General features: G+C 49.1%; 1 protein-coding gene across 1 annotated transcript in view; it reads right to left on the reverse strand.

Annotated features, from left to right (window-relative positions):
• Positions 1-431: 431 nt before the first annotated feature.
• LOC116825294 (gametocyte-specific factor 1-like) overlaps positions 432-14,407 on the reverse strand; it is a 63,694-nt gene continuing 49,718 nt past the window's right edge. Inside the window, exons 6-7 of the mRNA XM_075061072.1 lie at positions 1,726-1,820; positions 432-800 (exon numbers count right to left, since the gene is read on the reverse strand). Of these exons, the coding sequence (XP_074917173.1) occupies positions 790-800; positions 1,726-1,820 (106 nt within the window). The 3' untranslated portion in view covers positions 432-789. The remainder of the gene's footprint in view (positions 801-1,725; positions 1,821-14,407) is intronic.

Genomic DNA, 14,407 nt, shown 5'->3' on the forward strand with positions numbered 1-14,407 from the left:
GGCATAAGAATGGCCATACTGGGTCAGACCAATAGTCCATCTAGCCCAGTATCCTGTCTTCTGACAGCGGCCAATGCCAGATGTCCCAGAGGGAATGAACAGAACAGGTAATCAAGTGATCCATCCCGTCGTCCATTTCCAGCGTCTGGCAAACAAAGACTAGGGATGCCATCCCTGCCCAGCCAGGCTAATAGTCATTGATGGAATTATCCTCCATGAACTTATCTAGTTCTTTTGAACCCTGTTATAGTCTTGGCCTTCACAACATTCTCTGGCAAGGAGTTCCACAGGTTAACTGCGTTGTGTGAAGAAATATTTCCTTTTGTTTGTTTTAAACCGGCCGCCTAGTAATTTCACTTGGTTACCCCTAGTTCTTGTGTATGAGAAGGGGTAAATAATACTCCCTTATTCACTTTCTCCTCACCAGTCATCATTTTATAGACCTCTAGCATATCCCCATTTAGTTGTCTCTTTTCCTGAAAAGTCCCAGTCTTATTAATTGCTCCTCAAAGGCAATGAAGGGTTCATTCCATCCAAGCCACCTCTGTTGGGAAGGAAGAGTAGATGGGAAATGCACTTTTCAGAAGGGTTAATGAGACACTGGGGCACCTGTCAGGCCATTGACACGGTCTTTTCTGGGAGCAGAGAACACAAAACACTGTTGATACAAAGGGAAGGTTTATTTCTCAGTCTGGACACTAAGAACATGTTTAAAATGGCTATTGGGGAAATCTACAAGTTTAAAAGCTTCAACTCTTCTCGAGGCTGCTTTTTCCCATAGCAAGAGCCTCACAGACAGCCTGCAGAAAGAGAGAGTCAGAAATTATGACAGACTACAGGCGGGGGAAGATACTACATTTATAAACAGCAGGTCCTGCTGTAATGTCACATGCCATGATTGAGTTATGTCAAGGTTACAGAAGATGAAGACCATGTTTTCAGTCAGAAGCCAAGGCATCAAATTGAAGGGCTGAGCCACCGACTATACCAGTACAGTTAAAGTGATGCACCCTAGTGTTGAGGCAGTTATGCTGGTATAGGAGTGCTAGTCCTGGGATAGCTATTCCTATACAAGAAGGTGAATAAACTCTGCTGATATAAACATGTAGAACTATATCCACTCTAGGGGTGGCACTGGGGACTACAGTGCTAAAAAGTCACACCCCTCACTGATCTAACTGCCCCAGGACAAGATCTGTACACACATCAGGCCTTAGGGTCACATGTTACTTACACAAGAGGGCACTATTTTAGTGTGCACTATATAGCCCCAGAGAGCTTCTGACTCAAAAGGAACATCAGCCTGTTTCTAGTGGAGGAAGGTCCTCTAAGACACCGAGCTTTCAGGAAGTGACACTAGTTCAGTAACATTCACTTTGGGCAGGGAGCAGCTTTGTTGGAGTCCACTCTCATTTAGGATCTTCGTTCGACTGCTCCCTCATTCCATGGGATTGTTGACTCCCAGCTACAGGACACGTTCTGCTCATGAAAGCAGTGTGCCTTGAGCAAGTACCTTAGTAAGTAGTCCTTTCAGAGACTAGACAGCAAATGTCCTGGAGTACAAGACATGCCCAAGACATGAGTACAGTAAGACTCAGGGCTGACCCAGTACAGCAGGGACATACTGGCTCTTGTGATAAACTTGATGTTATATCATGACCCTTCCCCACCTCCCAGACACTTATAAAAGTTTAGTCCCACTCCGATGGTGTCCTGGCCTCATACCATTCCTCCAGGAGAGACCCTTCGGAGTCCATGCTGCTGCTGAGGTGCTCACGGCCTGCATTTGCTGGTTTCCATCCTGGCCTGTCTCACCAACACTGGACAATGAGATGGAAATGGAGAGGAGTTAGTACACATACACCAGGATGAGGACTTAGCATGGCCCATGTTAGGCTGCCAGATAGTCCCTTCACACAGATCCCACGTGCTTTCTGCATAGGACATGCCTGCATCACGGGACTCTGCCTCCATAAGCCCCATCCCCACTGCCACATGCACCGTAATCCAGGTTACCCAGCTCTGAAAGGCCAGTTCTAAATAGGACCTCATGGCATTCCCTGGGATCTGCCACCTTTGTGTGCTTGAGGGTTCCCCCTTCTGCCAGCTGGTCTTTCCCTTAGGGAGTCCTGGCAGGGTCTCTCTATCCTGTTCCATGCCAGAGTGCACTGGATTGTTTCCGCACAATACCCCAATAACAAGTAAGTCTTGTCCCCGGGGAAGGGGCAATGCCTTGGTTGTAAGCTGCCATGTACCTTCCCAATGCAGCCCATATATGAGCTTGGACCTTCAGCCCAGGTGAACGATGATCCCCTCCTACCTTGGCAAACATCAGCTGTTCAGGCACCTGCACGGATTTTACTCCTGGCCGGGAGGGTTTGTGGAGAATGTGCCCACAGTGTCTGGATCATGAGCTCTCTGGGGCATGAACAGTATTGGCTTGTTTGCCCAGCCCCTAGCATAGTGGGGTCCTGCTCCCTATCTGAGGTCCCCAGAAAGCACATTTACATTAACTGGCATAAGTCATAGATTCATAGATTCATAGACTCTAGGACTGGAAGGGACCTTGAGAGGTCATCGAGTCCAGTCCCCTGCCCTCATGGCAGGACCAAATACTGTCTAGACCATCCCTGATAGACATTTATCTAACCTACTCTTAAATATCTCCAGAGATGGAGATTCCACAACCTCCCTAGGCAATTTATTCCAGTGTTTAACTACCCTGACAGTTAGGAACTTTTTCCTAATGTCCAACCTAAATCTCCCTTGCTGCAGTTTAAGTCCATTGCTTCTTGTTCTATCATTAGAGGCTAAGGTGAACAAGTTTTCTCCCTCCTCCTGATGACACCCTTTTAGATACCTGAAAACTGCTATCATGTCCCCTCTCAGTCTTCTCTTTTCCAAACTAAATAAACCCAATTCTTTCAGCCTTCCTTCATAGGTCATGTTCTCAAGACCTTTAATCATTCTTGTTGCTCTTCTCTGGACCCTCTCCAATTTCTCCACATCTTTCTTGAAATGCGGTGCCCAGAACTGGACACAATACTCCAGTTGAGGCCTAACCAGCGCAGAGTAGAGCGGAAGAATGACTTCTCGTGTCTTGTTTACAACACACCTGTTAATGCATCCCAGAATCACGTTTGCTTTTTTTGCAACAGTATCACACTGTTGACTCATATTTAGCTTGTGGTCCACTATCACCCCTAGATCTCTTTCTGCCGTACTCCTTCCTAGACAGTCTCTTCCCATTCTGTATGTGTGAAACTGATTGTTCCTTCCTAAGTGGAGCATTTTGCAGTTGTCTTTATTGAACTTCATCCGGTTTACCTCAGACCATTTCTCCAATTTGTCCAGATCATTTTGAATTTTGACCCTGTCCTCCAAAGCAGTTGCAGTCCCTCCCAGTTTGGTATCGTCCACAAACTTAATAAGCCTACTTTCTATGCCAACATCTAAGTCGTTGATGAAGATATTGAACAGAACCAGTCCCAAAACAGACCTACGGAACCCCACTGTTATACCTTTCCAGCAGGATTGGGAGCCATTAATAACTACTTTCTGAGTACGGTTATCCAGCCAGTTATGCACCCAGCATTTCCTGCTGCCATGTGTTTAAATGGGGGAAGGAACTGGACATGTTCCACTCACAAAGCAAGGATTTCAGGGTGAAGCAGCCAACAGCTGACTGCTCCTGCATATCCAGTCTTCTTTGGAACTCAGCCTGCGTTCCCTTAGAGGGATATTTCACTTCCACAAAGAGCCCCCCACATCTCTGGTGTTCAGCTGTTGGTCCCCCAAAGCTACAGTGTGGCTGCCATTCCACTGAATCCCCTCTGGATCCCCTCCCCCTAGTGCCCCTGTAACTGCCAGGCTTCAAGAGCTTGGGAACTCGCCACACTGCATTGTCTGCGGCCAGGTGTACACCGCCCCCCATACCGCCCTGGCCTCCCAGGTAGACAATGCTGTGTAGACAAGAGGGCTTCTGCCATCGACATAGCTACCCCCTCTCGTTAGCTATGCCCTCCCATCTTCACTAAAGCACTACAGCTGTGGCACTTGAACTGAAGACAAGCCCTAAGCCATGAGAAGGGTTAAGAACCAAGGAGCCCCAATGCTCTCAGTTACATGGGTATAAGCTACAAGAAGCTCCATGGATGTCTGTGAAATTGCTAATGGAATTTAATAGACTCTGATCCTGGCAGATGTTTTGGATCCTGATAGACCCAAAGGAACAGAAATTGAGTTAGGCTTCCTCCCTCATGCACGGGGTGTGGGGAGTCTAACAGGAACAGAGCAATGTATTTCTAACATGATTGCTGCCTCCTTCCCACTCACAGGCCTTTCTGCCTGGAGTTTTACTTGCCTTGGCAGGCTGCTCCCACTCCTACCCAGCTGGAACTGCCTTCTTCTCTGCAGCTCCCCAGGACTTTTCCTTACCTATCACAGAGACTTGATTGGTGGGTCACATGACCCAGTCACATGACTTTCATTTTCCCCACTTGGGGGAAAACATGTCACGGATGGGGCCAAGACCTACGGGGCCAGCTGCCCTGTGACAGTGTTCATATTATCTGAGAGACCGGGGCACATCAGTTCTTTCCCACCTCTGCAAACTCAGGCAGGAGTCTCCAAGCAGTTCTCTTGGTGGCTCCACTTATGCCCAGCAGAACCATGTACTGGCCCAGTTCTGACCTTAGTTACACCTGCACAGCCTGATTAAGGGCTGCAGATTGCATGGGTGTAACATGAGCAGAAGCAGGCTCATTATAGCCTTGGGTATTACAGGGGTGTTTGTAGTGAAGTTCCATTAGATTTCTGGTAGCCCAACTAGAACGGTAGGAACCAAGAGTGACTATTGCAGGAGTGCACAGAGCTGTTAGAGGGGCAAGAGCCCAGCGGGCCAGACAGTGTGGCCAGCCCCAAGTGTTAGACACAAACCAGCCTAAAAGTCAAGCCTCAAAACCACATGAAATTCTAGGAGTTGGTTTATTTTTGCCTGCCGGTTACTGGGCGTTTAGGCTTACACAGTCCACATTTTCAACCTTTCCTCTCAACCAGCAGGGCTAGACACTTGTTTTAAATCACTCAGCTTCCCAGCTGCTGGGGCTTTACAAAAAAAAAAAAAAAAGCCACCAAGGATCATGAGACTTGCAATAAAGCTACTAGTGCCACAGCTCTTGACATTAACATGGCTACCTCCCTGATAGTAGAGCTGAGACATTCACGCCAGTGGGGGCCCGGCCTGATCTGTGGCCCCCTTTTCCCAAAGGGGTGCAGAGTGGCTCCTAGAAGACGTGAGAGGAGAGTTAGCTCTTACCTTTGACTTGTGCCAAGAACAAAAGGAGAAGTGGCAGCAGACTCATCTGCGTCTGAGGAGGAAAAGCTTAGTGTGAATGCACAATGAAAGGCTTCTGGACCCGTTTGAACACACCAAGACTCTACACCCACAGATCACATGAACTAGAGGCCATTGGCCCTGCTCTCTCCCTAGCCCACTGTCATAAACAGATAGCTAAGGGTTAATGTTTCTTTTACCTGTAAAGGATTAACAAAGGGAACCAAACACCTGACAAGAGGACCAATCAGGAAACTGGATTTTTCAAAGCTTAAGGGAGGGAATTTGTGGGTGTTTCTTGGTCTTGGGTCTTTGTCTGTTCTGTGCTCTCTCAGCTACGAGAGGATCTATTTCCAGTCCTTCTAATCTTCTGTTTCCCAGTTGTATAGTACAAGGTAGCAAAAGTGTAGTCTTTTAAATTGTTTTGCTGTATTTGCATCTGTGTATCTGGCTGGTGGAGTCTTTATGTGTATTTGGCTATAAGTACTTTAAATTGTATTGTTTTTGGGTAAGGCTTTTACTCTTTTCTATTATTATTTTCCTTCTCATAGTTGATAAGCCCTGTATCTTACCATCTAGTTGCAGGGAACTGTTATTCTATTCTTTCTTTCTTTTTTTAATAAAGGTTTGCTTTTTAAGACCTGTTGATTTTTTTTTTCTAGTTGACCCACCAGAAAATTGGTGGGAGAAAAGGAGACAGGGGGGAGGGGGAAACTGCTCTCTATGTTTAACTCTCCTAGTGTCCCAGGGCGGGAAGAAGCTATGGGGGAAGAGAGATAGAATCTTTTTGTTTCCTTGTCTTTGGTTTTGTCTCTTTGTGAAGAGAGGAGAAGGCTTTTGGTATTGTGATGTAAGAGGTTGCATCAGTAACTCTCAGGTTAGCCCAGAGAGGAAGTTCTGGGTGAGAGAGAGGTGGGGAAATGCGTTTATTTCCCTTTGTGGTAAGACTCAGAGCCTCTGAGTCTTGGGGTCCCCCAGGGAAGGTTTTGGGGAGACCAGAGTGAGCCAAGACACTGGAAATTCTTGGCTGGTGGCAGCGATATCAAATCTAAGCTGGTAATTAAGCTTAGAGGGGTTCATGCTAGCTTCTCAAGTTATGAACGCTAAGGTTCAAATCTGAGAAGGAAAGCTATGACACCCACTTACTTGGAACAGATCCCGTTCCAGAGTTCTCCTGAGCTGTGTTTCAGAAGGAAGATGGAACTCCACGCTCTGGGTGTCCTAAGCCTCTTACTGCTAGAAGCTGGGATTGGACCACTTGAAAGTTGCCTTGTTCTGTTTGGTCTGACCCAGTATGGCCATTCTTATGAGTGCCCACTGTGGTAGCCCTGCTCCTGCTGTCCTCCCGAGTTATAAGGGATATGAGCATGCAGAGGAATCACAATACCAGGGGTGCTAGCCCATCTGTTGGAAGGGGTTCTCTCTTGGGATTTGGGAGCACTGCCAACACCCTAAATGGCTACATGCTCAGGCCCACAGTAACAGGCTAGAGAAGTTTTATACCTGCACAACAGTTAAGCTTGCAATTGACAGGGCTGGGGCCTGGCACAGAGGGTTGGAGCAGGATATAGATTTGTTTGCAAGAGACCAACAAGGCTGACAACTCATGAGATGTTTGCAGTGTTGGTATAGCAGTGTCCTTCCCAGGATATGAGAGAGACAGGGTAGGAGAGGCCATATCATTTAGTGGATCAATGTCAGTTGGTGAGAGAGGCAAGCTTGGGAACCACAAAGAGCTCTTCTTCAGGGCTGGGAAAGGTACTCAGAGCATCACAGCTAAACACAAGGTGGAACAGATTGTTTAGAATATGTGCTAACTACTTACACTAAAGGACCATTCAAGGCGAAGTGACTTGTTAAAACCCCTCAGAAGACAGCTGGGGGCGGGGGGAAATGTTAGTGGGTTACAGATTGTTGTAATAAGCCATTAATCCAATGAAGAGTCTGGCAGCACCTTAAAGACAAGTGTTGACAAGGCCAAGTCAATCAGGGTGGATATGGTCCACTCCTAACAACTGATGCTGATCAGGTGGTTCCTCAGTTTCTTTGACAGCATGTGGCACAATCTCTCACCATATAGTCTGTATTTGTGTGAGTTTGTTCATGAAGTTTATGGATTTCCACTTCATACGCCTAAATTCAGTGCCTTGCCAAGTATCAGAGGGGTAGCTGTGTTAGTCTGTATCCACAAAAACAATGCGGAGTCCAGTGGCACCTTAAAAACTAACAGATTTATTTGGGCATAAGCTTTTGCGCAGATACAGACAGACATCATCTTCCTCTCCAAGTGCAAACAGATGGACAACATACCAAATGGACTGAAGGGAAAAAATTCATGGCCACACTACACTGACTATGGTGAGAGAGTGTGCCCCACACTTTCAAAGAAACTGAGGAACCACCCAATCAGCAACAATTATTGGGAGGGAACCACATCCACCCTGATTCTTCACTTGTAAAGTAACTCCCTTCTCTTCATATGTCAGTATATTTATTCCTGCATCTGTAATTTTCACTCTATGCATCTGAAGAAGTGGGGTTTTTTTAATCCACAAAAGTTTATGTCCAACTAAATCATAGATTATCAGGGCAGGAAGGGACCTGAGGAGGTCATCTAATCCAACCTGTTGCTCAAAGCAGGACCAATCCCCAGACAGATTTTGGTCTCAGATCCCTAAATGGCTCCCTCAAGGATTGAGCTCACAAACCTGCATTTAGCAGGCCAATGCACAAACCACTGAGCTAATCCTCCCTGACATCCTCACTTAGTCTTTAAGGTGCCACTGGACTCCTTGTTGTTTTTTGTGGCTACAGACTAACACAGCTACCCCCCGCTACATAACTCTAGTGTGTCTCTTCAGTTCATGATTTTTAGTGTCTAGCAAAGCTAGGAATTTAAGCTCTCAGGCCTATCTTTTGAAGGGTGTGTGCAGGTTTCCTTTGAGGATGGGGACTGAGGTCAGATATACAATGATGACTGTGAAAATTATTCACTCACAGGTGATAGGTATTTTTGCTTTAACATTTTTCTGAGAGAGTTCATTCGAGAGCACAGTGATGGTCTGGTCTGGGTTCACCCCCATAGTTATTGGGGCATTATACACCACATGGTCTGATAGGCACATGTAAGAGCCCTGGATCTTGAAAGAGGTAGAGGGGTGTGTCGGGGGGGTGATCAATGTAGCAGTAGAGATGCGTCTACAAGTTTTGCATCTGTTGTTCCAGAAGGGTCTGGTGCTGCTTTGAGGTGGTGTGTTCAGTCTGTGGGGACCTTGGAGAGTTTGGGGGAGGCAAAAGAAGGGGTTCAGGAAAGGTTTCTTTCAGGAGGGGTTCCCTATCTGGTATGCATTGTACCTGTTTGGGTTGCAGCATGGGTTGGCAGGTGACAACTAGGGGTGTGCAGTCTGAGGGGTGTTTTATTTCCATATTGAAGCAGATTCTCTCAGGCTATTGGGGTGCCAAAAAGTCTGTTATCTACAGCTAGACATTCCGATACCACAAAATATGCTCGAAGCAGAAAGTCTGAGATATACACCTTAACATACTCAAAACTTCCTTCACCAAAGGACACTCCAGAGAAGTAGCTCCAATCACAGAATGGGACACCCAAATACCCCAAGAGAACCTGCTTCAATAAAGAAATAACCTCCCCTTCCCCTCAACTGCACACCCCTGCCACCTCACACAGGAATCCATATTTGGTTTCAAACAACTGGGCATACAGAGCACATGCATACAGTTTGCTGACAATACCAAGCTGGGAGGGGTTTCAAGTGCTTTGGAGGATACAATTAAAATTTAAAATGTGGACAAACTGGAGAAATGATTTGAAGTAAATGGTAGTTTGAGTAGTGAGTTCTAAAATGCCTAACCTCTCCTTGCTGGAGTAATTATCATTATGGTAAATTTAAATATATATAGGTTGTTTCTACTGGTGGTGCACATCCACACACACCTCAGTGCATACAACATGGATGGAAAAAAATTAGATGTAACATTGCCTATGAGTAAAGCTGTGAGTTTGTCATAGAGGTCATGTATTCCATGACTTTCCATGACTTCTGCAGCAGCCTGTGCAGCTGGCTCCAGGGCTGCCTGAGCAGCTCAGGCAGCACGTGGGCCAGTTGCACCAGCCACTGCTGGGTCAGTCTTGGGCACCCCCACCCAACAGCAAGAGGAGCAGTTTGGGTGTGGGAGGGGGCTCAGACCTGGGGCATGGGAGGGGGTAAGGGCTCTGGGCGATGTTTACCTTGGGGGGGGCTCCTGGAAGCAGCAACATGTCCCTCAGCTCCCAGTAGCTCTCATTCGCCATGGTTCTCTGTCCCCAGCACTCCCAAGATTTAGTCCGGATTATACCACAAGTCACAGGCTGGGAATTTTTGTTTACAGCCTATGACTTTTAGTAAAATACCTGTGACTAAACCACAGCCTTACCTATAAGGGAAGATTGAAAAAAAATGGGTTTGTTTAGTTCACAGAAAACAAGACTGAGGAGAGAGAGAGAGGAAAAAAAAGTTTTCAAGTACATAAAAGTTTGTTGGGGGTGGGGAGGGGAATGGTCCTCTTTAACCTCTGAAAATAGGACAAGGAGCAATGGACTTAAATAGCAGTAAGGGAGGTTTAGGTTAGTCATAGGGGAAGAAAAAAAGCTTCCTGTTAAGCACTGGAATAAGTTGTCTAGTGAGGTTGTGGAATCCCCGTCATTGGACATTCTTAAGAGCAGGTTAGACAAACACCTGTCAGGGATGGTCTAGATCAGGGGTGGCCAACCTGTGGCTCTGGAGCTACATGCGGCTCTTCAGAAGTTAAAATGGTGCCGACATCTAACTTTGCTAGACACCAAAAGAAACCCACAACCCATCATGGATTGAGACACACTGGATTTAGGAAAAGCAACAAAGAGTCCTGTGGCACCTTAGAGACTAACAGATATATTGGAGCAGAAGCTTTCATGGGTGAATACTCAATTCATCAGATGCATGTAATGAAAATTTCCAGAGGCAGGTATAAATCTGCAGGCCAGAATCAGTCTGGAGATAACAAGGTTAGTTCAATCAGGGAGGATGAGGCCCTCTTCTAGCAGCTGAGGTATGAACACCAAGGGAAGAAAAACTGCTTTTGCAGTTGGCTAGCCATTCAGTCTTTTGTTCAATCCTGAGCTGATGGTGTCAAATTTGCAAATGAACTGAAGCTCAGCAAAAAGAACAGCAGTACTTACGGCACCTTAGAGACTAACAAATTTGAGCACAAGCTTTCGTGGGCTACAGCCAACTTCATCGGATGCATGTAGTGGAAAATACAGTAGGAAGACATGTACACATACAGAACATGAAACAATGGGTGAGTGATCAGTTAAGGCAGGGGTCCCCAACGTGGTGCCACAGGCACCATGGCGCCCACCGGGGCGTCTAAGTGCACCCGCATATTGGCCAGCAGACAAGCACCAGCTGAAATGCTGCCAACAAGCTGCGTCATCCAGAGGTGTCACCGCCAAAATTGGGCGGCATTTTGACAGTGATGCCTCTGGATGATGCAGCTTGTTGGCGGCATTGCCTATTGACGTTGCCGCTTGTCGGCAGAATTTCGGCGGATGCTGGTCCGCCGCCACGCTCCTCTGTGGCTCATTGTCTGGCACCCCCCAGATGAAAAAGGTTGGGGACCACTGAGTTAAGGTGAAGCTCAGCAGTTTCTCTTTGAAGTCTGATCCTGAAGTTTTTTTGCTGCAGGATGGCTACCTTAAAATCTGCTATTGTGTGGCCAGGGAGGTTGAAGTGCTCTCCTACAGGTTTTTGTATATTGCCATTCCTAATATCTGATTTGTGTCCATTTATCTCTTACACAGGGACTGTCCGGTTTGGCTAATGTACATAGCAGAGGGGCATTGCTGGTACACATAGGCAGCGGGTTATATACATTTGTGGTGCTCGGGCTCCAGGAATATTCAGGGCTGGGTGCCCTGCTTCAGCAATATTTGGAGCTGGGTCTCTCCCCCGGCCCTGCCTGGATCGGGCCCCGGCCCCCGCAGGCCTCCCCACGCGTCCCTGCCTGGAGCAGGTCTCAGCCCCTGCCTGCCACCCCCCCGCGTGTCCCCACCCTGCCGCGTCCCTGCCTGGAGGAGGTCCTTGCCCCCCCCCGCCACATCCCTGCCTGACAGATCTCAGCACGGGTCTCTGCCCTGCCTGCTTGCGCTGCCAGAAATCGGCTCCCTGCAGAACTGCTGTCTGCTGGCGCAGGGTCCTAGTGCCTGGCAGCCCTAATCCTCTGCCTCAGCCCTGAGCCCCCCGATGTCATGAGCCCCACAGCTCTCACCCCACACCTGACATAGCCATGAGCCCCCTTCTGCATCATGAACCCCTCATCCCCCAGCCCGAGCCCTCATCCCCCCACACCCTAATCCTCTGCCCCCAGCCCTGAGCCCCCCCACATCATGAACCCGTCATCCTCAGCCCCAACCCTCATCCCCCTGCACCCTGAACCTCTGCCCCAGCCCTGAAGCCCCCACAGCATGAACCCCTCATCCTCAGCCCTCACCTCACATCCCAGCCCTCCATCCTAGCCCTGAGCTCCCCGCATCATGAACCCCTCATCCTCAGCCCCAACCCTCATCCCCCTGCACCCTGATCCTCTGCCCCAGCCCTGAGCCCCCCTCCATCATGAACCCCTCCTCCTCAGCCCCACAGCCCTCACCCCTGCACTCCCTATCCCCAAACTCCCTCCCAGAGCGTGCACTCCCTCCCAGAGCATGCACCACCTTCCCCTTCCTATCCCCCCACTCCCAGCCCAGAGCCTGCACCCAAACTCCGTTCCAAAGCTTGCACCCTTCACCCCTTCCTGCACACTCACCCCCTGCCCCAGCCCGGATCCTGCAACCAGCACCCAAACTCCCTCCAAGAGCCTGCACCCCTCACCCCTTCCTACACCCCCAACCCTAGCCCAGAGCCTGCACCCAAACTCCATCACAAAGCCTGCATCCCTCCTGCACCCTAATCGCCAGCCCAGGACCTGCACCCCATACCTTCCCCCGAAACCCCACCCAGAGCCTTAGGCTGGTGGGCAGAGTTGGGGGGGGGGGTTCTGGGCACCACCAAAATTTCTACAAACTTGCCACCCATGCGCCCTTACTATGGGGTCAGCTGTTCAAGGCCTTCTTCTCCGTCCCTGTATGTCTTGAAGCAATTCCTCAGAAACTCTGCAGCTGCCTGCCAATCATCCATCTAGTTCTGGGTCTTCCAACCCTTTTCTTACCATTCACTTCTTCAGAAGAAGAGCTCTTTATAAGCTCAAAAGCAGGTCTCTCTCAAATAAAGCTATTACCTCAGCCACCTTGTCTCTCTAATGACCACTTCTAAGTTTAATGGCCTGTTTCCTATATATTTTTCCACTCTTTTTCTCACCTGCCCGATTTCAGAAAGCTGTGCCACAGAGATCTGGTTGATACAGGAACTCCTCACTTAACGTGGTCCTGGTTAAGGCTGTTTCGATGTTAAGTTGCTGATCAATTAGGGAACATGCTCATTTAAAGTTGTGAAATGCTCCTTTCTAGTCATTTGGCAGCCACCTGTTTTGTCCACTGCTTGCAGGAAGAGCAGCTTGTTGCAGCTAGCTCGTGGGTGGTTGGAACTAGGGTGGACCAACAGCCCCCCCATCAGCTCCCCACTCCCCTAAGTTCCCTGTGCAGCAGCTGTCCCGCCCCCCACTGTCATTTGCTGCTCCTACCCTTTGCCTTGGAGCTGCTCCCAGAGACTCCTGCTTGCTGTACGGGCGGAAGGGGAGAAAAAGAGGGCTAATGTCAGGGTGTCTCCCCCACCCCTCTGCTCCTGCACCCCGCTTACCCCATCTTCCATACAGCAGGAGGGACACACGAGGGAGGGAGCTTCTAGGCAGTAGCTGCGGTCTCAGGTCTCAGCAAGCTGATTTAATTAACAAAGCAGTGTACTTAAGCCTGAGGTCAGCTACTTAAAGGGAACTGCACATTTTCTCTCTCATACTCAGGGTGTGTGTTTCTGTCTCTGTCTGCCCTTCCTGCTGCCTTGTAGAGTGTGAGAGTTAACCCTTGAGGGCTCAGTCAATTGCTAGTTCATTTAGCAGTAAGGCATTCCCTGGGAAATAGCCCACCCTCTGACTCCTCCACCTCAATCAAGCTTCACAATCATCAGCACTGTGTACCAGTCTTAAATTGTTTGTTTAAAACTTATACTGTGTGTGCGCGCGTGCATGTGTGCACACACCCTCATTTACATTAATTCTTATAACGTTAAGTGAGGGTTCCTGTATTAGGAAGGTTTGACATTGCTGGATCATGGAAAGCCTCTGACTCGATGTTTATCGACCAGACCTGCACCCCCGACTGAGGAGAATGGAAAGTACTTAATTTTAATGACTGTGCTTTGAGCGGACAATAAGTATGCTAAAGGGGTTTGCTTATGAAGGGAAAAGATGATTTCTCCTCTGCCTGAAAGGAGGCGGGAAATGGAAAGTTACAGAAACACAGGTTACCACCACGGAAAGGGGAGGGGGGATTTTTGGTATTATTCTCATGAACCCTACGAGTTTCCCCTGTACTTTGCATTGCTACCCAGTGGACCTGAACTGCTTAAAGCTGCTCCTGGGGGCAGAACAGGGGACCTGGGTGTTTGTCTGGGGGGAATAAAGGGCCCAGACAGACCCATCTCAGCGGAAACCCCCATGTCCAGAACAATCACAGCCAAGAAGAGTCCAGCCCCGCCCCCCTTCTCCGGGCAGGACGCGCAGCCAAGGGACAAGCAGAAGGCGGCGGGTGGCTGGGCTACGAGCTCCCTTCGGGGACCCCAGGGCTCCCCCGCTGACCGCGCAGCGCGCCCGGGGCCGGTGCTGGCTGCGCCAGGCGCAGGACGAGGCTTTAACCTTCCTTGCTCGCCGGGGACTCCCAGTGCCGGGTCCCGGTGACGAACACACCCAGCTCTGTTCTGAGCAGCCGCCGGGCTCCCCGCAAACCTCCGCTGTGGGGCCACGTCTCTGCCCACGAGCCCGCTCGGCTCGGGGGCGAAGCGGCGGCGGCAGAGCAGCGGCTCAGCCTCGGCGGCGGGGCGCTCG

The sequence above is a fragment of the Chelonoidis abingdonii genome, chromosome 26 (genome assembly GCF_003597395.2).
Source record: "Chelonoidis abingdonii isolate Lonesome George chromosome 26, CheloAbing_2.0, whole genome shotgun sequence".
NCBI lineage: Eukaryota > Metazoa > Chordata > Testudines > Testudinidae > Chelonoidis > Chelonoidis abingdonii.